The following is a 27,720-nucleotide window of genomic DNA, read 5'->3' as shown; positions in this document are numbered from 1 at the left end:
GCCCATTTAACTTTTTATGTCCTTAGAAATAACCTGAATCAAGATGAATTTAGACAAAGATCCATCAAGCTGGTGTGTTTGTTGTTATTCACACAAGGCGTGCCAAAAGTATAGGTATATTTAAGACCTACATTTTAAATACTATCTTCTTGTTTTATATTCGTAAAATGCAACCTTTCTTCCGGTACAATCGAGTTATGATTAATTAAATTTCCCATGACAATAAAGCTTATTACACACTTAAAAATTGTTCTAAATAGAACAAGGTATAATAAAATTGATCTAAATTAATGAAAATATGATACAAAAGTTTCAATTAATTCAAATGTATTAAAATACAAAACAATGTTACTTACCTAAAACGGTGATAGAACTGGACACGAACATGCTGAGCAACCACACCAAGGCTATCTTTATCACCACGACGCGTTTGGTCGAGTGATGCCGACTCTTGAGAGGATTTCTGATGCCTAAGTACCTAAATGATATAAAAAATTAACAACATACAAAGAACAAACAACATTTTACATGCGTTTCAGTAAGATATATAGGTACATTAACTTATAGACGTGAATATTATGTTTGAAATCGACGATATGTTAATAAAATTATGCTTGAAATTATATAAAACTGAAACTTGATGAAATATAAGTAAGATAATAAGAGGGTTTAATATACCCAGGAACGAGTCCATTCTACAGTCGTATAAGCTTTATATAAAACTCCCTTTATTCACGAGACATTCACAAGTAGACCTTTCAACATAGTTTAATTAGCTTTATATGAAATTGCCATTCAAAATGAGGACAAGAAAGTTACATTACTTATAATAAAACTTTTAGGCAATTACTAACATTTCACCCTTAAACATTAAGATAAAAGAAAACCACATTAAAGTTGGATCCGCTTTCAGTTCAATCAAAATTCTTTCTAAGTTAAACCATCGTAATGAATTCCATTTACTCATTAATGCCCTCATCCTTGGAAATAATACTGATTGCTTTCAAACTTCTCCAGTTATCTACTTATATTTGATTTGTTTTTAATACCAAGGTGACTTTTATAGCTTCTGTAATACAAGCTATAGTCACATTTTAATTAGGTAAATAATAAACCCAACAATAGAGAGAAGAAAAATATGTTAAGATATCTTATACCTACGTTTGCTAATTTAAAATGTTATTGCTATTTGTTTCTGAATTGAGTATATTTGACTCCAAGAATTTTTCAAACTATACTAATTAAACGCTGCTTTAATGTTATTTTCTTGTATGTGACATAAGCCTTCTCGTACATTGATAAATAAATAAATATTTCAGGACAATTTTCACACACGGAACGATCTGATCCCATACTAAGCTTTCGCTTGTGTTATGGAAACCAGATAGCTGATAAACATACATATATAATTTTAAATAAATAGATAATTAACACCCAGACAAAGAGCAAATAAATATGTTCATCTCACAAATATTTGCCCCGGGTGGGAATCGAACCCACGACCTCTGGCTTGGAAGGCAGGGCCAATATTACAGTATTAAGGAATAAGGAATATATGGAAGATAAAAACCCATGGAGGGTTGTCGCGTAAAAACCACAGGACAGTTCTTTGGCATATTATGATAATATATTATGATATTACTTATGTAATTTGTAAAATTGTAAATCTGACATGATTAAAAAGAGCAACTATGGAGTTTCTTGCCGATTCTTCTCCGTAGATACTGCTTTCCGAATCGGTGGTAAATGTTAAAAATATGTAGGTACTTAATGACGTTTCAAAAGTGCTTCTAGAAGAAGTCTAATTGAATTAATAAATGTTTGAGTTTGAGTTTGAGTTTTTGAGTTCAATACCAACTAAGCCAACCGGTCAGTCAATCTTGATCAAATCAATTATCAATTCAGAAGTCTGCCTATTAACTCCATCCAGTTTTGTTTGTTCACTTTTAATAAGTGTAATCACTTGAATACATATAAGCTATCAGCCAAGAAGTAAATTAATAAATCTTTGGCTGGGTCAACGCTTTTATAAGTTTGGAAGTTCATCTTAAGTTAATACAAGATTTGACTTATCCCAAATAGATTTGAGCAAAGTAAGACCATTAGTTAAGTAGATATTGGCTTGTAATAAATACTACACAGAATAATTATAAAGTTTATGCTAAGTGTTTACATTAATTTCATCGGTACCATTTGTCAATAATCATTTGAAATTCAGGGATTAGAATAAGTGATAAAATAACTGATTGTTTTTGACGGACGTAATTTTTTAAAGTGAAACTTTTATTACATCGTCTCAAACTTTTTGGTCTGTGTAGCGCATGTCGCGTGTGTCGCGGATGCCGAGTAGGTATACCTACTCGGCAGCCGACCGTCAAGCGACATGCGCTACACAAAGCAGTGTTCGGAACCGTTCGAACAGTTTCACTTTTACCGTGGTTTCATAAAACCACACAACATTTTTTTTCCAAATGTTTGAACCACTTCTCACGTTGAAATAAATTTTTTCAACCATAAAATAATTAAATTGTGATAGTGAGATTTGGGATTAAAGGCCTAAACCTAAATTTGATTTCTGTCCATCTTCACTGTATCAAAAAATTAAAAAGTATTTTTCCTTTAACATCTCATTTACATAATTTTTATTGGCCGACAAACTTTTCAAAACTAATTTGACACCTGTCGCAGGAATCAAAATATAATTTTCTTTGCAACTCATATTAAACTTCGCCACAGTCTCGAAAAGTTAGGAATACTTCTGGTAAAAGCCTAATGATGACGGATCCTTATTTCCCCAAGAGAGGTAAAATTTTCCCTGAATTGCACTCTTGACCGCTTGTAAATTAGATTGATTTGCAATTTTACGGACGACTTTACATCCCGCTTTTAGAATATTTAATCCAAAGAAAATATATTAAATCTTTTAAATAAGTGAAAAGGGTTTGTGTGGATACATAATAAACACATAAAAGTATGATTCGCTTTGAGTTATTATTTCGACTAATTCATGTATCGATTTCATATTTCATACTTATCTGTAAATACATATTTTTTGCTGTCTATCCGATTATGAGGAACAGTAACAGGTATGCCATGGTCATTTTATTTTCGAACATTGGCATTGTATTGTATACTAGTAACTGCTTCATAGTGTCGTGAAATAATAATTATGAGAAGTAGTTATTGTAGCAGCATCAGATTTGTAGTAGAAATCCGAAAAAAATCAAATAAGTGTAAATTAATATTAAGACTAGAGGGACAATTAGGCAAGAAAACGGATAATTTAATTTAAATTTAAGCGTCTTTGTTAAATCTAGCTCAATATAATATTGTGTGAAAAAATTTTTAAATTTTGAAAAAAAAATAAAAGAAAATATCGCTGTCTGTTTTGTCGCAATTTACGGAAACTGCAAGTTATCTTAAAATTCTATATATTTTTACAATCCAACAAGCACTTTCCCGATTTTATTACTACGAATACAGAACATCAAATCAACATAACCATATTGCATCGTCACTTCCCAAATAAACTTCCCATGTGATTTGAAAATATTACGGGAAGCTAAAAATATGTGTAGCGACTATATGAAATGCGTCAGATCAATACCTACACCATAGACATGTTTACGTTTCATCGCTATTAACATAGTTCAGCTAATTTCAACCATTCTATTACCGTTACTCAATGTTAGTACTGAAGATAACTCTTTTTTCTCAAACATTATTAATTGAATATGACTTTGTATCAAAGATAAGAAGTGTTGTATGGGACATTTGTTAGTGTTTTTATTAAGGGCCGATTTTTCAATGCTTGGATAAAACTTATTCGTCGAATAAAAATGTCACGTAAACTGTCAAATACGGGCAATTAGAATACGTTTTTAAAATGGTAGTTTTATAACTTATTCGTCGAATAATGTATAAAACTACATATTAACGTAACATACTAACGTTTTATACATTATTCGACGAATAAGTTATAAAACTACCATTTTAAAAACGTATTCTAATTGCCCGTATTTGACAGTTTACGTGACATTTTAATATTATCGTGTAATCGTGTAATGGACGGATAAGTTTTATCCAAGCATTGAAAAATCGGCCCTAAATAAAATGTTAGACGAAACAACAAGTCCTTGTTTTTAATTCAAAGAAAATAAAGTCCAATGGTACTCTAAAATTCCACTTTTACGATGTCGTTTGAGATGTTTTCGTTCTATTACAAAAGCATGTCTTGTCTGGTTTACTATCTTTATGATTTTAGCAAAAATGTATTGCATTTTTGAGGAACAATTCTTTAAAATTATTCCGCGTATCAGATGTATTTCTCTCTGGGGTGTAGTTACTCTGGCAAATTTTATTTGGTGTAACTCGTCTGTGAGCTTATCCGTGTTTAATAATATGATAAGAACTTGCATAAAGTATAACTTATGTGTTAAATTTACGTTTTTATCAGGATTTGTATAAATATTTAAAAGTGTATTAATTTATTATCATCCATGTTTTCTAAAAATCAATTTTAATCAAAATAAACGAATAACTTCACGTTAATAAAACGTGTCTAAAACAATTCTCCAGCTAATTTGCAATAAAGATTTAAGATGAAAATTTTTCAACTACAATGTTTTATTTTGTTTTCATTTTCGTTTTGTTATTATTAGTATTAACTCAAACCCGCTGCTAAATGACGTGAGAAAATATAAATCTATATCTAATTCCGACGAATAAAGATTACATAAACAAAATTGTAATAAAATAAATCATTCAAACCGTGGCTGGTACGTATTACGTCCGGTTGGACCGAGTTTTCCAGTTCAAAAACGGTTTAAGCCAAACAGCTTTGTAATATGAAGCAAAATTCCACACGATTTCAACTGTAATAACAGTTAAAAGGATTATTTATAAAGCACTATTTTGAACTCTATCTCGTTGAATTAAGTCTCAATATATGTTCAAAACTACATGAGCTGGGTTTGTGTTCGAAACTCGGTGCGCAGTGATTTTGGGGCTAAAAGGAATATACAGACGTAATGTAGCTAATCTTAAAATGGCGCTAACATTGTTGGTTTAAGGGTTGGAGAATATTATGTACTTTATAATATTTTTATAGCAAAGGCTCATCCATTTACTAGTAGAATAGGTTATGCTACAATAAAAAATAATATAACAAAATACCCATCTCTACATAACGTAACGATTCATATTATTATCAATGCAAAATAACTGATATTTAAGTAACCATTATAAAAGATCGATGATTGTTTCAAAATCAGCGACCAAATATTATCTATATCTCTTTCCATTTTCTCTCAAAAATATATAGTGACACAGAATACTCATTCTGGCGTTCTCATAGACACTACTTATAGTCTATTTGCAACTTTTAAAATCTTAATAAAAACTCTTTAAAAGAGAAAACTTAGTTACAAACAGTTTATTGATAGAAAAATACGGCATACTGTAACAGAATAAAATTGTTTCTGAACGAATTTTCCCCGTCATTGTTACAATATCTCCATTCCTGCCATGATTAGGGTAAGCGGCCCGGCGTCGTAAAGATAAAGAACCAATCTATTCTATTAGGATGCTGCGTTGGAAATATGGAATATGACTAATATTTTCTCTTAGCGAAAAATGAAAAGATCGACTAGCCGGTGACAATTCATCTGTAAATTATTGAACTTTACTTGATCCTGTATTTTTTCTACGTAGACGAAGTTAGAGTCTTTTAATATCAGAAATTATTTTTGTAATACAACCTCAACACAATACAGTAATGAACATTGCAGCTATATAGAATTTCACCATTAGTAATTATTCAAGTAAATCATAAAACTATTTTTTTTGTAATAATAGATACAATACATATACATAACTGAAGTAAAGTTTTTTTTTTAATTAAAATTTCTAATATGCAATTCTTCATGACATAAAAATACAACGTATGCCATCTTGAATATTTATTTTTTTGTATGTATTGTGTTCCTTTACTTTATGCCACCATCATACTCGCGTTTACCCTAACGTTATGAATATCTATGAGTGAAGCTAATCGTTTACCATAAAATAAACCCTGGACCCATTTGCCCTATTATCTGCTACCGATAAAAATATATTAGATCCCCAACAGGGATATCGTTATGATGTTTGTATTAAAAATATTAAGTAAATACGGATTTTTATTCGGAACATTGAAACATATTTCTTTCTATATTATTTACTGCTAATCATATCTATTCATTTTTCGATTATGGATTTAACATGTTTCGACCGTTATATTTAATTAATTAATGAAGGCTAAATATGTATAAAAAATAAAATAAATCTATGTCAAGATAAAGGAGTAAGTAACTCAAAAGAGGAACAAAATATAGCATGATTCCTTATTTACATTCCCAGTGGGGAAAAAGATTTATTGGACGTTTTACTAAGGATAATTATGCTAATTAGAGAGGGGTTGATCATTAAATTAAGTATCATTTTCTACAATTTGATAAGCAATAGGAAGAAAGCTATGCAAACTGACATCAAGACAATTACATATGCAAAAAAAAATCGACTACAACTAAAGCACTTAACACAATATTATTAAGAAACTCAAAAACTATTCGTCAGATTATAAAATGCACTGTATAAACATGTGAAGCATCTTTCAAATAACAGGAGGATCATAAAATTGGCTAACCTCGTAAAAAGTTCGGCTGTAGCACACGTAAAACAAATATACGAAATGGGAACACCTCTTTGAAATAAATTCTTATCAATATATGTAGTTCAATGCATAGTTTCAAAAGAGTTCATTGAAAAGGAATTTAACATATGGTCATAATAATTCACTGTAAGTATACAAGACATGAATAATAGTAGTTTGTGTTAGGAAGATCTTAGTAAAGAAACTAGATCTCGTCTTATTATGAGATAGGAAAAAAAATACTGAACACTAAGAAGTTAACATATCTTCATTTAAGCATACGGGTATTGTTCAAGATAGCTTAGTTCTAACTATCCGAACTTTGAAAACAGAGAATCTGTGTTAGGAATTTACGCTTAAGTTCTATTTAGATACTATTCTATAAAAGCGATAATTATGATCAATGCCTGGAGTCTGGACTAATAATTGATCTATATTCGTTGTTTAGAAGTTATATTGATGGAGAAGAACTTAATAAATGATGATAGAAAAAGTCCTAAAAATGTTGTGTGGTTTTATGAAACCACGGTAAAAGTGAAACTGTTCGAACGGTTCCGAACACTGCTTTGTGTAGCGCATGTCGCGTGACGTGACGGGGCTGCCGAGTAGGAATACCTACTCGGCAGCCGCGATACACGCGACATGCGCTACACAGACCAAAAAGTTTGAGACGATGTAATAAAAGTTTCACTTTAAAAGCTTTTAAATAAGGTATCACAACAATAATATAAGTGGCTAGTAAGCATAAATTATTGGCTTAATATAATCCCTTAACAATTCTTCACACATAATTGTGTGCTATGCATAGGCATAACTATATTGGTACTATGAGTATTATTCTATTCAATAATATATTCTGTACAGTCACGGGGTCTCCTCTTAAAATCAGTACAGTAGTAATCATTAAACATTTTTATTAATAGTTGTTTTTTCATGGTGGCAAGAAAAGAGCGTGTGTGCCGAGCACACGTGTTAAAAGCGAAACTTCTATGGCAAGATTCAAAGATACGGCCATATTGCCCTGACACGACTTGAAATTTTACTCTCACCCCGCCTAAAGAAGTTTCACTTCAAAAGTAATTAATTATATATTTTCTATTAATTGTCAATCACACTTCGAAAACAAATCACACCAAAAAGCAGCCAAATAAAACGAAGCAATTTAAATACCTGCCGATACTGATGAAGCACATGTGCATGATGCTCGCGGAACAGGCCAGCACGTCACACGTCACGTACACGTTGCACCACACCACGCCCAGCGGCCAGTAACCTGGGAATATAGTTTATTTTGTGGAAACATTTGGTGTTAAAGTACTAACCTTGTTTTTTCAGAAGTCAATGAAAAAATCGGCTCATTAAATAACCCGAAATGATGAACGTTACGTATATCTTGAAATGGTTTATAACTCAATCGAAAATATGATCTATCAATAAATTGCCATCTTGGTTTTTTCTTCTTAAAAATTCATCTGATCTACAACTAGTGACTACGCATAACTAACTGCTTTCCCCCGTCTGGGTTGACCCCGAAAAAATATATAGCACCTGTCATTTGCGAATAATGAAGCTTACTATTGGTGAAAGATAACAAATTGGTTAAGTAGTTATTAAGATGAAGAAGCACTTTCAACGAAACAGCTACTTAGCTAACAGTTATTCAGTATATACCTAGTTATAAAACAATTATAAATTACTTACCTAAAAACCCAGGAATTGCACCCATTGGCATTACAAATAAACTGACTAGCAGATCCGCTATCGCCAACGACAGCAGAAAATAGTTCGTCACATTTTGCAACCTTTTATCGAGACACACAGCCAAACACACTAAAATATTGCCCACGCCACCCGCTACTATAAATAATATCACAAACAAAAACGTCCATTCGTATTTTGGAGTACCGATCGCTACATCCGTAGCATTTCCATAGTCCCACGTACATTGATAACTTTCTAACGCACTACTGTTAACACTATCATCAGACACGTCAATGTACAACGTCCGAATCGAATTTGGAAAACAGACCAGACTGTTCTGATTACACGCGCTCCAATCCGGTATCCGTAACCACATATTTTTCAATGCACTCTCGAAAACCGCAGTCATGAGGTTTAACTTGAATCTAAAATCGCATGGAGTATAGTCGCTGCTATTTCCCATGCTGTTATTGAAGCACTTAATGCATGAGTATGAAGTTTCATTTTGAATGTCCAAGTTTAACTCGCAGTTGTAGAGGGACGAAGCGTTTCCTGTACATTCAAGTCCAGATATTATTTCATCCGAACAGCTGGGGCCCGTGATGAGTCTGCATTTGAAATCTTCAAGCTGTTCGGAGGTGATATTAGTCATAGCAGGAAAATTTATGACATCGCTGCAACGCCGGATAGATAAATTTTGTCATCGTATATCACGTTCAAATGATGTTAAGTTATTCTGTCTTGAAGCATTTTGCCGCTCAATATTTCATCTCCGAAGTTTATTTATCTGTAAAGATAAAATAATTACATTGAAATTTTTCGTTGAACTCTAAAAATAAATTGAAATAGGTATATAAAACACAATTTTCTGTTCCTTTACAATAGAATTAAACGGTATTGAATTTCTAGAACCAGAGTCTAACCGAGAAAATTTTCATTACACATCAAGGCGCTGTCTTAAAATAGCTTCTTGCGGATTCACTTAAAAAGAACAAAAGTCCACGTAAGCACTAACTGGCGGAAAAAGGAAATCTACGAGAAATGCCAGTGGTAATTAGTTTTTCCTCTCCACAAAGTACAAGGAAATTCATTATCTAAACCCCTTTCCTAAAGAGTACGATTGTGAGAACACAAATACCTTAAATCTATAGTGAAAGAGGTGAATAATTGTTACGTGTCATCGTCATTTTTATTGGTATTATGATCGATCTTAAAGAGTAGAGGAAATGTCTCTAGCATAATATGACGTTATACATGTATTACGATTGCAGAACGATGAAAAATTTAATACCACACAACTATAAAACAATTATGCGGCTGTAAACCTTTACGACCATTGAAAAATATGCATCATTACCCACACTGCAATATAGTCTTGATATGCAAAGTCGTAAACTGCATCCTATATCCTTGAAGACGGGATAGCGGGAATTGGAATGGAAATGACTACGGGCACGGTCCTTGAGATCGTAAACTGCGCACGTGTTGAGCGTTTTGTGATGTTGTTTAGTGCCTTTAATAGCTCCTACTTTTCAAGAAACGGTGGAGTTTGATAAACGTGAGCACGTGGCTGTTGGGCTTGATAAAACTGGGTCAAACGATTATCTAATCCAGATCAGGAACTTTTGATAAATTACATATGTAAGTATTTATATTATGTTACTTAGGTACGCAGATCCTGTTGTTAATTTTGACATACATATTTGAGTTAACAAAACCAACACACAAACACAACTCTATTTTAAAAATTTTTAGAAAACAATTCCAAAAATTAATATTGTTTAACGTAAATAATACGTTTAAAGTCATCATGTTAAAGAGAACAACATTAATTGTACATTTTAACGTGGGAATAAAATGATTAATTAACTTCAGATACGATAAAATAATATTGTTATTATTCCATTTAATTGCATTCCGTTACAATTGTTTTGATACCACATCATTAATTTTAATCGTGAAATTAATGCGATTGAATATGAATTTTACAGAAATTAAGTGTTCCAATTTATTATGCTCAAGTATATTCATTATTATACGAGGATCCAACGAATTGGAAAAATGATTAATTCTCAGCGCATATTCATGGAAGCGTGGAAAATGAGTTTATTTATGTTAAACGTTTCTAGTTCATTTCGTTCATAATAATGTTTATCGTGTAATAAGTCCTTGTAAAATATTTAAATTTATTAAATCTTAAATGACTAGACTAGATAAATAAAATAAAATAAATAAAAAAAATATTTTCAGGACAATTTTCACACACGGCACGATCTCATCCCATACTAAGCTTTCGCTTGTGTTATGGAAACCAGATGGCTGATAAACATACATATATAATTTTAAATAAATACTTACATAGATAATTAACACTCGGACACAGAGCAAACATCTATGTTCATCACACAAATATTTGTCCCGGGTGGGAATCGAACCCACGACCTCTGGCTTGGAAGGCAGGGCCACTACGAACCAAGCCAACCGGTCAGTCAACATAAAAATACCTAATAATGTAGCGCAATTTACTTAGGGCTGATTTTTCAATCCTTGGTTAAAACTTATTCATCGAATAACGTAATAAACTACCATTTCAAAAATGTATTCTAATTGTCCGTATTTGACAGTTTACAGGTGACATTTTAAAATGTTCGTGTAATACTTTATTGGACGGATAAATTTTAACCAAGGATTGAAAAATCAGCCCTTAATATATTATGTAATTGCATTAAAGCTTCACGCGTCCTACGTACATTATTTGCTCGTAACTAAATCAGTATTTTATAGTAGGACGCGTGAGGGGTTAAATGTTATGTCACAGAAGCAGCCCAGTCGTATCCAAAACAATATCTTATAACCCTTATTGCCGGCCTTAAACCGAATGGTCCTAATGTTCTTTTTAGGTAATAAGTTTTCTCCTATTTCCACGAGACTGTTTGGAGCGTGACCCCATTTACGGAAACTTTTTCACATTTGAATGTTTTATTTTGTACAATTGTCCGTCGATTTAGCCAATTACCATCAAGACAGCATAGACAAAAATACACAAAAAATAAACGACTTCCAAAACGGAATCTTTGTCGAACGTCTCATCAATGCAACGCCCACATTTCAAAAAAGGCTGAATGATTTCAAAGAACGCCATGAAACGAGTCGCGTGGGACGTCAGCTTTGTCAGCGTTACTCAGATATGTGAATATTTTGTACCACCTTCATAGCTTGCTTATAACACACAGGGAAATTCTTTTGGTTAATAATCTAGCAGACTATCATAGATTGAGTTGCTACATGAAGATAGATACATGAGTATCAATGTTTACGAGTACATTGTGCGATCACTACAAAATAAACTTTAAAGAAAAGTTAGCCGAACAGAAGAATAGCGTGGGCTTTTTCTGTAGTCCTTTCCACTTTCTACTATAATAGCTATGTAGAAATAATTCCGGATTCTAAGTAGGTATAACACAAAACTCGTAAATTATGCTCTTGTCTTGTAATACAATAGAAGAACGTAATTTAGTGTAAAAATACGAACAAGAGACCACGAAAAATGTAGTGTCAAGGTTAATGTGAAATTTCAGGGAAGTAATTATGCAAATAATATGTCACTTGAGGTGCAAGTCGTGATTATAATCTAAAAATAAAAAGGCTTCAGCTACATTTTATGTAATGTGTGTTTATATAAGTGGCTTAATGTGAATTGGGCTCGTGGGTTCCGTAAATATAATACTCTAATAAAATCTCAGAAAGAATTTCGTTTTTCTTTTTCACATGTACGGACTTTTGAATTTTTATTTAAAGAGACTAAATTGCAGTTATGTAGAAAAATAATGTTAATCTTATGAAACTATATCAGCCTAATCTTTATGGCTTATGATTAAGTAAATCCATACTTCCATACTAATATTATAAATGCGAAAGTAACTCTGTCTGTCTGTTTGTTACTCAATCACGCCTAAACTACTGAACTAATTTGCATGAAATTTGGTATGGAGATATTTTGAGACCCGAGAAAGGACATAGGCTACCTTTTATTGCGAAATATGTACCACGGGCGAAGCCGGGGCGGACCTCTAGTAATATTATAAATGCGAAAGTAACTCTGTCTGTCTGTCTGTTACTCAATCACGCCTTAACTACTGAACCAATTAGCATGAAATTTGGTATAGAGATATTTTGATACCCGAGAAAGTACATAGGCTACTTTTTACCCCGGGAAATAGGATAGGTTTTATCCCGGAAATCCCACGGGAACGGGAACTATGCGGGTTTTTCTTTGACTGCGCGGGCGAAGCTGCGGGTGGAAAGCTAGTATAATTATAATTTTTGTTATATCTTTAGTAATCCAAATTGATTCAGTAACTGTACATACAGTTACTAAACTGGAATTTTATGGCATCTACAAATACATAAAGATTCAAGAAAGAGATTACAAACATTTATGCCACCCCTTATTTTAAATATGTTTTTATTTCATAAGAAGGATTTCAATTTTGTAAGAAGGATTTCATAGCGCAGACTGCTTGTGACAGGATTATATAAAGCGACGAATATAAAGTGACGTTAAAAAAAGAATTTATGAATAATTCTGCATCCAAGTTTTAAGCTTCAGTTTGTCCTAGTCCTGTAATAGTCCTCGGTAAAAATAAGCAAATGAAATAACCATATCAGTAATTAAATATGACTGTAATTTTCAACTCAATTATCCTGTCTCAAATTGGACAAAATTAAAGATTTATCTTATAACTAAGATAGAAGTTAATACCACAGATAATATATTATAATATAATACAAGTAATACTTTGTTATTTTGTATTCGTAAATATTTTTCAATCCAATCGTCCAATATCGACTCAGTGTAGCCAATATCGTACGGCAGAACATTTCTTCCTTTTTGTTAAATTCTTTTCCTAAAGAAAATCTCGACGGTTTTATATTTTTTTCCAAACAAGCGTCACAAAATATTGTTAATGCTTGCTTAAAGTTACCTCCGTAAAGAAAGAACGTGACCTATTTAAGCGAGTCAGTGTTTAATATGGGCTATATGAATATGCACATGAAAATAAAGAACACTCTTTACCTTTAATAGGGCTCGTATGACACGTCTCCCCGGTTTTGTTGGCAATCTGCTGAATCGTAAAAGCTATCTGGGTATTTACACAAAATTACAAAGTTCCGTTGCATGAAATGTTGAAATTTCAGTCATAAATGAGTCAGAGCCCGTACAAGAAAGCGCATTATAAGCAGATAATTACCGTATAAATTACGAAATCGAGTTAAAAATAGACGTAAAATTTCAGCTAGTTAAAGTTATACGGAACGTGTATTATATTATCACAAGTCATTTAGTAAGACTGCACATAAAAGTTTGACTATTTTTTCACTTCCTGCAATCTAATATTGTTTTAGTTAATCATGATATTGTCGGTTACAGCTTCTGTTTAGTCATCTACCTACTCCTTTATAAGCCAAGCTAATCAAAACACAATGAGTGACGTTACCGTGACAGTTGAGTGTGATGGATTAAACTCGTTCAAACTTAGTGACAAGCGCGGATCCAGGGGGGGGGTCACGGGGTCATGACCCCCCCCTGGGCTAGGTCCACGACCTAAGTGGACCACTAATTTAATATTAACTTTTTTAAATTAACAAATTAATACTGTTCAATATGATGTTTTTATTGAATTTTGAGACATAAAAGTAATTTAGAACAATGAAATCAATTACAAACGGTAACGGAAGAGAATAAGTATAACAAAAATTATAGAAAAAGTTTATTAGGGTCGACCTGTGGTCGTAATTTAAGGACAAATAACAGGTTTGTCGATTTAAAAAAAAAACTATAACTGCGGAATAAAGTGGTAAAGTTGTATGTAATTAATTTTTTTTCTACAACTTTTGCTGTTACACTTTTCACACAAAACCTCAAATATCGAAATATCCCAGTTCGTGGATAAGACATAAAATAGCAAATTTTTTTTTTCAAATGAACACTATAAAATACAGTCAAATTACAACAAAAAATCGACGTTCATGAGTAAAGGGATTGTAAGTTTAAAATTATTTAAAAATATATTTTTACTAGCTTCCCACCCGCGGCATCGCCCGCGCAGTCAAAGAAAAACCCGCATAGTTCCCGTTCCCGTAGGATTTCCGGGATAAAACCTATCCTATGTCCTTTCTTGGGTATCAAAATATCTCTATACCAAATTTCATGCAAATTGGTTCAGTAGTTAAGGCGTGATTGAGTAACAGACAGACAGACAGACAGAGTTACTTTCGCATTTATAATATTAGTATGGATTGAATTTAATTAAATAATTAGGGTTTTCGCAGTTATTACTACATCTGTGCTATAACACGATACTTTATACTCAATTTCAAGACTGTGTTTACGGGACAGGGTGCTCCCTGCAGGTATTGATTCCCTTGCTAATGTCGAAATTCTACGGTCTACGGTCCCTTGATGCTGTGAAAAATTCAAACGTTTTAGCCAACGCAATCAAAAGATGCAGCTGTAATTGCTGAAAATTTTCGACACTCCCTAAGAAATCAAAACCTACAGGGTAGTTCCCGAGTACACAGAGTCATGAAATTTAGTATGTACAATCAAACGTCTTATAACGCAGACTAGCTTACCGCTCGCGGCTTCGCCCGCTTTCTCTAAAACCTTATAAATTATATACTATTCCTCTTGAACCACTCTATCTTTAAAAAAACTGCATCGAAATTCGTTGCGTAGTTTTAAAGATTTAATCACACACACAAAGTCGTTGTCTCTGTGCCTATGTCCCTAATAGGCACAGAGACAACGACTTTGTTTACTAATTGCGAAAAGCATGAATTTTTCCTTAGATTATAATATAAAAAAATATTTAAAAATTTTTTAACTTACAACCCTGTTACTCATGAACGCTGACATGTATTAACTTGATATTCATATCAAAAAATCAAGTCTAAAATACATTTACGCTATAAAAAATTAAACTTCTATGTCAACGAATCAGAAGATACAGCCGTAAATGCCGAAAAATTTCGCAAATTTCGACATTCGCAAGGGATTCAAAACTCAAAACCTACAGGGTACTTTCCGTAAACTTAGAATCTTGAAATTTGGTACAAAGCAACATCTTATAGTACAGATACAGGAATAATTGCAAAAAAATATTTTTCAAGTTTGTCTGCCTGTGAAGACCCTTTTTCTCAGGAACACGTGGAGGTATCAATCTGAAATTCATACCGAATACTCAAATCTACGGTTCCTTATAGCTGTGAAAAAATCAAATTTATAAGCCAACGCAATCAAAAGATACAGCCATTTATGCCGTAAATTATCACAAATTTCGACATTATCGCAAGGGAATCAAAATCTATAGGTATTGTACTACTTCCTGTGAACACAGAGTTCTGAAATTTGGTTAAAACACAGAATCTTGATATTTAATCTTTATTTAATAGAAACTTACGTCTTATAGCACAGATAAAGGAAAAATCGCAAAAAGCATAAATTTAATATTAAAACATATAAAAATGTTTGTACGGAACTCTTGGTTCGCCAATCCGACTCGCACTTGACCATTTTTTTTTAAATCTACGTATCAATTAAATTACCAAAATATAGCTTTTGAAAATTGACCACGTATATGTGACCCCCCCCTGGCACTAAAGCTGGATCCGCCCTTGCTTAGTGAGTCTGCAATGTGCACATTCACAACTTCATTATGTTAGCTTAGTCTACGACTGTATCCACTCGACTACGAAAACAGAACACATTCCAGAAATTCACGCATTTTACGAGCGTTTTAGACTACAATGCCTGTTTCCAAGCATTAGGAATATTAAAGCTGAGTACACTACCGGTAATGTAATTAAAGCTTGTTTTTAGACAAGGCTTAGAACTAATGTAGGTATATCTTACGTAGGTATTTATACTGCAGATTCATTATCACTACATTCATATGTGTGTTCGTATGTGATAATTACATTGAACTGCCAATTTATACTAATATTATAAAACTGAAGAGTTTGTTTGTTTGTTTGAACGCTCTAATCTCAGGTGCGATTTGAAAATTTCTTTCGGTGTTAGATAGCCCATTTATCGAGGAAGGCTATAGGCTTTATATCATCACGCTAAGACCAACAAGAGCGGAGCAATGAAACCGCGGGGAACAGCTAGTGTTCAATAATCGTGTATTTTTTTATTTCGTATCAAAACGAATTAGAAGAAAAAGTCGCCATTAAAAGTGGTACGTGCGTCAGAACTAATCCCTAAAATGGGTACCGAAATAAAGAAATAAAAATAAATAATTGGCCACCCTTAGTATGCAGGTCTCGCAATTTCAGTAGGGACAACAAAGGTATAGGCTTTTCTCTTTAGATAAATGTCCTTGGAAACGTGCTGGTAAAAAGACGAGACGTGAAGAAGAGTGTGAAAAAATGATAAAGTATACACAAAACATCTAAAAATTGTGACCAATCAATAGTATGAATGAAAAATTTGTTGTAAAAACTTTGAAACCAACTATGCTCCTCTACAATATAAAGACAAATCCGCATTCACACCTACATTCGTTAAAGTTAATCAATTTATCCCCATTGAAGCTACAAACATTCACAGATTCGATTCAAATAAGTTAAACGAAACTTGACACATTTATTCCGCTCAGACTCCCAAACCCTTTTTGGCTAGAAATTTAAAACACAAAGCGTAAGTACTCCGAAAGGCATTTATGTCACGATTCGTTAACCACGCCAATTACACTGAAAATCTTTTTAATGTTCCAAAATTCATGCGATTATGGAATGCCTCTGTTCTCGTAGTTAATGTGATTGTACGACAAATTTGAAATACGTCTGGCCTAGATCTGTTTCTGAATTACGTGTAAATGGGTAAATAAGGTGGTATAAATACGAGTATATTACATAATTATTTCTCTATTACATTTTAAGCTGCAGAAAGTGAGCATGCATTGTCAGCGTTAAACTTCGTTTTATCTCAGGCCAAGTTACGCAAGCCTAAACTTTATTTCTTTAACTTACACACTCAGATTATAATAATTGTGTTTTAGTATATGTAAAAACTCTAACCATTATTGAGCACCATTGTGAAAAACGACGCTCTTGCGTTTGTCGTGAGGTTTAACTATGTTTGGTAGAATTATTTCATTTAAAATGGTACTCATGGCCATAATACCAGAAGGTGTGGATTTCTATAATTGTGTATTATGTATGATATACTTGCAATGTTCTTCAGCTTGTAATAAAATGCATATCTACTTTCAAACATTAATTAACACTTTTTTATGAGAAATTCTATAGAAAATATTTAACTTGAACGAATTAATTAGGGCCATATAAGAAAGATCCACAAAGAACGAGTCGTCGTTGAATAGCAACGGAAAGGTTCTAAAGGAAGTCGTAAAGCCTTCAGAGTAAATTACGGTACACTGAAAGATCTAGTGTTTAAATTGAATGTATCTTGAAACAGGTATCATTATAATATGTATATTACTGAATAGTGAATACATATATTTAAAGTGCTTTTAAACAGAATATTACTTTATATTTATGTTTAAAATATGTTTGTAACACCTACTCTCAAGTAGTATACGCATTTAACTGATTGAAGTAATATACAATTTTACATTGTTTCTTAGTAGAAATACATGTTATACAACATTGTATAATGTAGAGATCTCACACAAACTCCAATATTGTTGTAAGAAAGCAAACATATGACTTAGATGAACAATTTCAAAACTTCAAGGACTGAGCACGTTTATCAACCTTTATCAAGCTCATGTTTGTTTTTAACTTTCAGTTATCGCATACACTATTTCACTTTGTTTTCTTTATTTTATTTGTAGCAGTTACTAACTAATCCTAAAGGAACTAACCGGACAAAAGGACATTAACTTTATGTACGAAACGGATATGATCCTATTCCTTATTGTTTTGATAATCAAAGAAAAGCATGCTGTTCTCGTTGTGAATTAATAAAAAAATACTATCACCAATGATATTATTCAATTTAACTAGCCGTTCGAACCTGGAATGTGTCTACATGGAATCGGAATAAATAAAATAGGTAGGTCACATAGCAATAACGTGTGAAAGAGATAAATGCTCTTGGAACTTCTTTAGCAAAAAACACAACAAAAATCTTTCACTTTAACGTTTTTACCACTTCTCCCTACATAAGCGTATTATATCGAAACTATTAAACATTGAAGCGATATTACAAAATACGTTGAATATTGAGTACACTCAAAGTACACTAAAAGGTTGCTATGTATGCATAGATGCACTACCGCTACTGAAAATGCATTACCCATGTACCTATCAGCAAGTGCTAAATGCGAATCTGTCATCTTCACCTTTCAGCTGTTGGAATAAAATATCACTTCGGGATATAACGTGTAGTTATACGTTTAATGGAGAAGTTAAGGATATTTTGTTTTTTGGGTGATTTTCTTTGAGAGTTACGTTAATTTCAATGTTCATTTAAATTCAAATCAAAAACTTTTTCGTTTTGAATTATAAAACATTTGTAATATTAATAAAACGATACATCGGGACTAATTGATAATCTTTTCGAGTTTTATCTAAAATACGAACTACCCAGCAACACGAAATTGTCCCTTAAAGGTACTAAAAGGAACTTAACCTTCATCACAGCAGCTTAGACTGCCAATTATGTAACAATTTAGACTATGTAATATATTCCTAACATGTATATTAATTAACGAATGTTGATAATTAATTCTTACTTTTGAAATTACCAGTAAAACAAAGCGAAATAGAGAACACTTATCATTCAATTTGTATAGGTAGCCAATATTTTAAAGTGTTCTAAGGCGTAATATTAGTGTTTTTTGTATTGTGAGTTGTGAACTGATCACTATGACCGAAATCTTTTATTGTAGCTATCACAAAAGACGGAAACCGTGGTCGGTGATATACGCTTTACGGTAACAATAAATAATCAGGCATCTAAGTAAATTTTAGATACCGTCCTCACATTTGGTAGATTATAGTGGTCGAAGAAATATAAATTATACAATTTAAATATTTACAGCACCAGTTAGGTATACAGAACACTATTTCCATAATTTGAACTGCTACAAAGTAGTACCTACCGCAGTTACAGGTGCGAATTCGACATTACCAATGCGCACAATACCATGAATGTGGATAAACTAAAATACACTTTATAATATAAGCTATTGGCTATTAGCCAGCCAATTTACAGCTTAGCTGGTTGCAGACAGACAAACAAAGATTTTCATAATGGAGGTTACGTATCTACTGGCTTATAAGGCTACATTTTTAACACAGTAAATTATCAAATTTGCTCTCTCTCAGCTGTAGAAGAAACATTTAAATACTTGAAAACATAGAAAATTTTGTAATGAATATTTGCGCTAAACATTGGATGAATTATACGGTATGGATAGGTTATTTACCCAATGAAAGAAAGCTCGTTTAACACGTATAAAGCGGTCACCGGGGGAAAAAATAAAAGCTAACGCAGGCTTCGTTTGAGCTAAATCCAATTAGTATTTACCTTTCAAGATCCTGCTTAGAGCCACGATATACTTATCTTAAGCGGTTTATGTATTATAGTCTCACTTGGTTGGATTATGAAAGTCTAGGCTTAATTCTATTCAATGTGCACGTGCCTTTGAATTAGCAAGCAAAGAAATCAAGACAGAAATAGGCTTAAAGAAGTTATTTATTAGGTTTGTTTATTGTACAAAATTAATTTCCTCCTATTAAATAAAATGAGGGCTACAGAACGGTCTAATATAATGATCGGTGTCATACGCACTGAATAGTTAAATATGAATTGAAAGAAACATAGATAAAAAATAATTACTATGACGAAGATATAACAAGTAGGTATATAGGTAGTTTGTAAGGACAAACGAAGTCATAATTATTTAAAAATAATATTCTTATATAATGCAAACAATCGTAACCAGTTGCATTATTTGTATAATTAATTCTTAGAAATTTGATCCTTAAGAGTCCTTAAGACACACGAACGGCAAGTTGTGAACGGCAGAGGTTACTTCAGCCGTCGCCACATGTCAACAGCAGTCGGTGGCACGTTAAAATGTCGACGGCTGCCGTCGTCAACTTGCCGTTCGTGTGTTAGAACTCTAAAGCTTTAAACATAATATTATGTACAGTAGTAAATTAATTCATTTGACAGTGATAATAACTCAATATCCGACAAGCGCGCGGACATGCAGTATTAATAATATTCGTGTAGTATACCGCGTAGTATATCTACGTAATCCTGCGTGTCATATTATCTGATAATGGAATCATGTCCGCTGATGACGGTATACCTGTATGTATAAACATCTACCTGAAAATATTTTGCCTATTTTTAGAACACTATCTTTCTGGGTTATGTATTTCAAATAATATGTAAACTTGATGTCAATATGGTGAATATGGTGAAGTATGGTGAAGTTCGATCGAGATTGTGGATGAGCCTTCATGCCAGAAAAAAGTCGAAAACGTATGATCTGATACAATAATGTCAACTAAATACTATGATGTTCTAAGTACTATGATGATGTCTATGAAAAGTGGTATACGTCCGTGTATACGTCTCACTTATTCATTATCTCTGAGGGTAGACTTTCTGTTCAGAATTGTCACTAACACTTTTATTATAATAATATTATCATGGCACAACAAATTTCGAAAACAAAATTAATCTTAATCAGAGACAAGATCCAGACCGTACAGACATTCATATCGGATTTCACTGCTATAGGTACTCATACAGCAGATGTCAATAAATTTCAAGCTTCATATTACTGACATCATAAATCCGTCTACAAACAACGATATATCCCGAATTTGAAACATTCATCAACGTGTCACGGTCACGCGCCGCAGTTTGTGAAACATCAAGCTTAGGTTACGAAATACTTACGATAATACGTGTAATACATGCCTATGATATAATTGAAAATGTAATTTTTTGTAAAAAGATATTCAATGTCGGTCTCATCATGTCGTAGCGCTATCAGTTACTTTGCAACACCAACTGTACTTGCTTCTGTGGTCTCACTTATGAAAACAGTTTAATAGTGAAAAACTGAGAAAAGTCAATGCTGTATTTTCAATTGTTTTCCGTGGCGTAAGTTAATGAACAAATTTTGGCCAAATTTTTGCTCTTTACAATATTTAACTTAAATTCTTTAAAATCAAACGCTCCTATTATTCTGTCATCGAAATTGTGCCATACGCACTGAAAGTTTCTGAGATTTACGATCACACAATTTAAAAGATATTTTAGTTAATACATAACAATATTTTGTTACATAAATAGCCAATTTGTACACTAATTGCATTCATGTAGATAACCTCTTAACGAAGCAATGCCTGAGCTTAGACCGACCTTATTCATCGCCTAATGAACTGTGGATATCGATTGATAATAAGTACTTATTGCTTTGTATAAATTGCATTAATTGGTTGTAAAACCAAAGAGACTAAAGCCAAAAGGAAAGACTGAGTTTTAATTGCATTACCTATCTTAGTTATTTTATTGAACTTATTCATAGATTTTTTTTAACTAACAGGTAATGTCTTATCTAACCAAACCGATTAATTGATTTGTTTTTAATGTTACAATTCTGTTTGTAAGCCAAGATCTGTCTAGATCTAGAACAAAGTTAAAAACTCCCAAAGGTACACTTTATATCAAAAGGTTAGCGCAAACCGATTTAAGTACGAACTAGACGAATTGCACTAGATTTAAATGTTTTGAAACCTATTCTTACTATTGTTTCGATAAAAAATATGTACGTGTAATTCAAATTACTTATAAAATAAGCTTTCTAAAAGTTTCTAAAGCTTTCTTTTTATCGAGAGGAAATGTTGAAAATTTGCACCATCGCGAAAATTTGCTGACATAAGCTGAATATATCCTCTTCTCCTTTGTAAACTTCGTCGTAGTTACTTGGTCGCCGATTATGAAACATTAAAACTATTTTCATTATATATCATTAGGCCAGCCCTAAAATAATTACCCACTTCACTTGACTGAAACAAAAATTACCCAGAAATGTACAAAAAATATACAGATAATAATTGTATTTTACAATTCAATTTCGTTACCGCTGGTCAGTGTCTTGTCTCATTTTCCAAACCACCAATCTGGAATCCTTCTTGATTTAGTGACTATCGACTGCGGTAACAAGGAATCTAAAGCCTTGTTTATGAGGCACGATAAAAACGACAATACAGTTTAAATTAACGGTTATGTAGATTCGCGCAGTATTTCTTAAATTTATATAGTGGCTATAAATTATAGAGAAGGGAACGTTTAATTTAGAACATAATGTTTGTTAAATTATAATATAGAAACATTATTCCTATAGCACATTTATAATAAATGAAATAACTTAACTATTTCTATTCCACAACACATAATACCCTTGCAAGCAACAGTCTTAAGCATTTGTACAGTCGTATTAAAACAAGTACACGAAAACAAAATACCTACAAGAATATTCAAAACGACTAATTGAAGCTCTAAGTATACATTATTCTCTGCTCCACAATTAATGCACATAATGTCTAAACACGCCAAACCTCATTACCTCACTGAAATGCTGAAACTAGACCCAACGTCATGCTCTATTAAAAAGCCTAGTGCACTCAAAACCGGTCCATGTGCGCAGCATGCATGCTCTAACGCCTTGAATATATTTAGATGAGCATTTAGTATGATTTGAATTTATGTTATGTTAAAATAGTGTTGTTGGGACATTAATACTCTAATATTATTAGGAAGCGAATATTTATGGGTAAGGCTTTGGAGTATCTATTTTGTGATAATATCATATGAAATGTATTTCATAGTATGTCAAATAAATAAAAACGTTAAATATTATGTTCAAGATATATGATAAAATATGATACTGTATTTTTTTAAGAATTAAAAATTGAATGAAACTATATCCGAACAAGGGCAAAATATTGTCCCTCCTACGTGCTCTTAGTAAGTAACAGTTAATATTATGTTGTGTCTATGAAAATTGATGTTATGATAAACATAATTTTATAAGTAGATTTAATATTCAAATTTTAATAAGCCTATGTTTATAAACGTGTGCTTTCAACACATATTTATTATTATAACGACATTGGAAAATACGTCATTTATGGTAGAGATACCAAACAATGATAGCAGCATATTTAAATTAGTAGTGCAAGCTTTATATTGGTACACAAATATGTAGATTATATGTTTCTTCATAATAAATACGGTTTATCAAGGATTGTATTGGGATCAGTTTTATAAAGTAGGTTATAAAGATTCTAAATTTAGATCCACTATTCTTCTGTTACTAAGTATAACAGCTAATAATAGATTGTGTATCTGTAAAGTAAATATTACTTTAGTTCTTAACGACATCATCAAATATTATCTATGGACAAACATTCATAATGTAGAACTATAAGGTAAAAGGTAAGGTATGTAACTATATGCATACTTACAAGTTACAATGGATATCATAATGGTGTTTAAGATACGAAAATATTAATGTTAACACACATCGATCAAAAAACCATACTCAATCACTATTACCACACTGACAATCAATTAATATGAGATTGATACATATCTGTTGCAAAAAATAATGTCCAATTAACCGATATATTTTTGTTCTTAGGAAGAAATTACGTGAGAATTTCGAGAAAACAGGAGATTCCGAATTATATGGCGATCGAATTTCTTATTGTACTGTGGAAATTGGTATGTTAAAGCATTTATTAAGTACTAGCTGTGCCCGCGACTTCGTCCGCGTGGAATAGTGACTGCATAGTAGTTACTACTTAACACACAATTATTGAGTAAACACGTCTTGAAACACATACTATCATATACAACTAAATTATAAGTACTTACACATTATTATAAAGTTAAGAAATAAAATAAATAATAACACAAAAGAACTGTTAGTAAAATTTATTACTAAACTGAGCTATAAAACTTAGGTACAGAAGAGTTCAAAATTTCCAGGATGTGGTTATTCTCCCGCTCCCATATTCCTTCTACTTTCACAGACTTTCAACTTTTCCCTTTCACCCCTAGTAAATGGCAGAACCGATTTTGATCTAAACCATGTCTAATCATACCTATATATTATGTACATGTCATATCCTTTCGTTTGGTACTCCATTTGGATTATTTATCGCCACTATCACCCCTAAGGTGCCCTATATGTAATAAACAGATTAACCAATTTTGATAAAACATGACTAATTGTAATTCACACGTCATTTGATATGCCGCTTGATTATATTATTTGACCACATTCGATTATTCATTCCCACTTTTACCGCTATAAATCAATAAATGGATGAACCGATTTTGATTAAATATGCCTCATCATACTTCTCACGTCAGGTCATGCCCTTTCATTTGATATGCCACTTGGGTATATTATTTGACAACTTTTATTCCCACTTTTATACCTATATCCAATAAATGGATGAACCAATTTTGATAAAATATGTCTTATTGTACTTTACACGTCATGTCTTTCATTAGATACGTCACTTGAGTATATTTGATAAAATTTATTTATTTATTCCCACTAACCCCTATATCAAATAAATTGATGAACCAATTTTGATATAATTTGACTTGTTGTTTCTGACAGGTTGTCTTTTTTTCATTTGATATATCACTTGGGTATAACAGACAACATTCGTTTTTTTCATTCCCACTTTTACCCCTCTATATAATAAATGGATGAACCGATTTTGATTAAATACCTATGCCTCATTATACTTCTCACGTCAGGTCATGCCCTTTCATTTGATATGCCACTTAGGTATATTTGACAACTTTTATTGCCACTTTTATCCAATAAATGGATGAACCAATTTTGATAAAATATGTCTTATTGTACTTTACACGTCATGTCTTTCATTAGATACGTCACTTGAGTATATTTGATAAAATTCATTTATTTATTCCCACTTTTACCCCTATATCAAATAAATGGATGAACCGATTTTGATAAAATTTGACTAATTGTTTCTGACATGTCGTCTATTTTCATTTGATATATCACTTGGGTATAACCTACATTAACAACTAACATGCGTTTTTTTCACCCCTATATAATATAATAAACAACTAATGTAACAAAAAAACGCATCTAATTCGTATTACCCGTTAGCGAGCTACGGTGGCACAGACAGACACGCAATACACACATAGCGGTCATAACACCCCTCTTTTTGCGTCGGGGGTTAAAAATATAATACCTACGACATAATTTCAAAGACCTTTTATATAGAAAATTTACCTAGAAGTAACCATAATGCTATTTGTGCAGGTTTTAGACTTATGAGCAAAAATCTAAATAAAGGTCCTTTGACCCCCCTACTACCCCCTCAGCATAACCAACCCCCCCCACGCTTGGGTTCTTTCGATATGATCATCTGGACATGTCAAGGAATAACTTTAGCGTATAATTTACCTAATAAAGTAATTCATGTGTAGAATGCCTTAGCAAATGTTCGCTGTGATTACTTAAATGGTTATAACTTTTTTATTTATGAACCGATTGACATGAAATAAACACTAAATGTTAAATGAAGCTTACCACAATATATGAGTGAAAACCGCATCTAAATCGGATAAGCCGTTTCTGAGATTAGCGTGTTCAAACATACAGACAAACAGACAAACAGACAAACAGACAAACAGACAAACAGACAAAAATTTTTTTAACAACAGTTTTGGGTTTGGGATCGATTTAGTAATAACCCCTGCTAATTTTTTTTTACATATTTTCATTGTACAGACACCACTTTTCTAGAATTTTATTATATGTATTGATGATTAGCAAAACTGAAAATTATATTCTATTACATATTCTTGGGTAATCGTTAGATTTATAATATTTTTTAATAAAAAATTAAGTTTTCAAATGTTCAGAACTGCACAAAATTGTAAATAAATCAAAAGAATCATTAAAATCTGTTCACCCAGTCGAAAGTTCTGAGGTAGCAAACCAAAAAAAAACAGTGGAATTAAGAAGCTCTTCCTTTTTGTGTCGGTTGATAAAAAGCCGTAGGTTGGTACATTCCTTTAAATATGGGTAGTGTACAATAATTAATTACGCTTTACGTTCATTTCATTACCCGCAAGTGAATAAATGTCAATACATCAGAGTGCATTGTACACATCGCAAATATTCATTTAACAGACATTTTATAATTACTCATATGAACATATAAAGAACTTGAATTATTCTCGCGTATTTTTAACTAATCAACGGGATTGGTTAAAACTAATCTCGTAATGTGAGTATATTTTTATAGGACAAAATATTAAAGTGATAAAGTCTCTTTAGAGAAAACATTTCATTTCATTGTTAAGTAATTTGGTGCTGTGTCTAGGTAACGATAGAACATTAATTGATTCCAATTAGAATCGAAATTTGGCGAAGGGTACTTGAACAGTAGGACTTCCTTTAATGACTCGTGAAAATTTCGTATAAGATTTCCCAGTTATTTCATACTTAATTGCTCTTTCGAATCCACTAAAAATAATGGATATTTAAACAAGGCGCAAATTGATACAGTTTAAACACGATGTTAAAGGGAACGAGAGAATCAAATATGCTATCGGAAAAGTCTCACTGGAGCGTAAATCAGTTTCAATGAATAAACGGACGGACAAAACCGCAGGGTGCGATAGTGAAACGATCGGACGGATCCGAACCGCAATGACAGGCCCGTCAAACAAACGGTCTGTAATTAAAAATGATAATAGACTGGATTTAAATATATCTATAGCGGATAATAAATGGATTTTAAAGCATTTGTAGGTAACAAACATAGGTATTTGACTATTTGGTCAAAGTTACTGAAACAATGGAAGATTTTTCAGGTAGTTATGTATTGCAAATGAAATAATATTACAATCCATACTAATATTATAAATGCGAAAGTAACTCTGTCTGTCTGTTATTCAATAACGCCTAAACTACTGAACCAATTTTCATGAAATTTGGTATGGAGATATTTTGATACCCAAGAAAGGACATAGGCTACTTTTTATCCCGGGAAATGACGCAATCCCGGAAATCCCACGGGAACGGGAACTATGCGGGTTTTTCTTTGACTGCGCGGGCGAAGCCGCGGGCGGAAACTTAGTAATAAATATGGTAAGTATTTCATTGAAGGGCAATATAAAGTTTACGAAGACCGTTCCCAGGGTACGTGTAAACTTGCGCCTTGTTTGTTCACAATAATTTAATTTCGCACATTGTTTA

The 27,720-nt window shown here is 32.3% G+C and overlaps 1 protein-coding gene across 1 annotated transcript in view; it reads right to left on the bottom strand.

The window, feature by feature from the left end:
- Positions 1–27,720, bottom strand: part of 5-HT2A (5-hydroxytryptamine receptor 2A) — a 62,731-nt gene that overhangs the window by 22,887 nt on the left and 12,124 nt on the right. The window contains exons 2-4 of the mRNA XM_089714812.1: positions 8,393–9,179; positions 7,862–7,964; positions 357–478 (exon numbers count right to left, since the gene is read on the bottom strand). Of these exons, the coding sequence (XP_089570938.1) occupies positions 357–478; positions 7,862–7,964; positions 8,393–9,044 (877 nt within the window). The 5' untranslated portion in view covers positions 9,045–9,179. The remainder of the gene's footprint in view (positions 1–356; positions 479–7,861; positions 7,965–8,392; positions 9,180–27,720) is intronic.

Source organism: Colias philodice, chromosome 3 (genome assembly GCF_061535455.1).
Source record: "Colias philodice isolate Cphi_HAF_F1 chromosome 3, ilColPhil1 Martin Lab GWU primary, whole genome shotgun sequence".
NCBI lineage: Eukaryota > Metazoa > Arthropoda > Insecta > Lepidoptera > Pieridae > Colias > Colias philodice.
The sequence above is the reverse complement of the archived record's forward strand: the minus strand, read 5'-3'. Positions and strand labels throughout refer to the sequence as shown.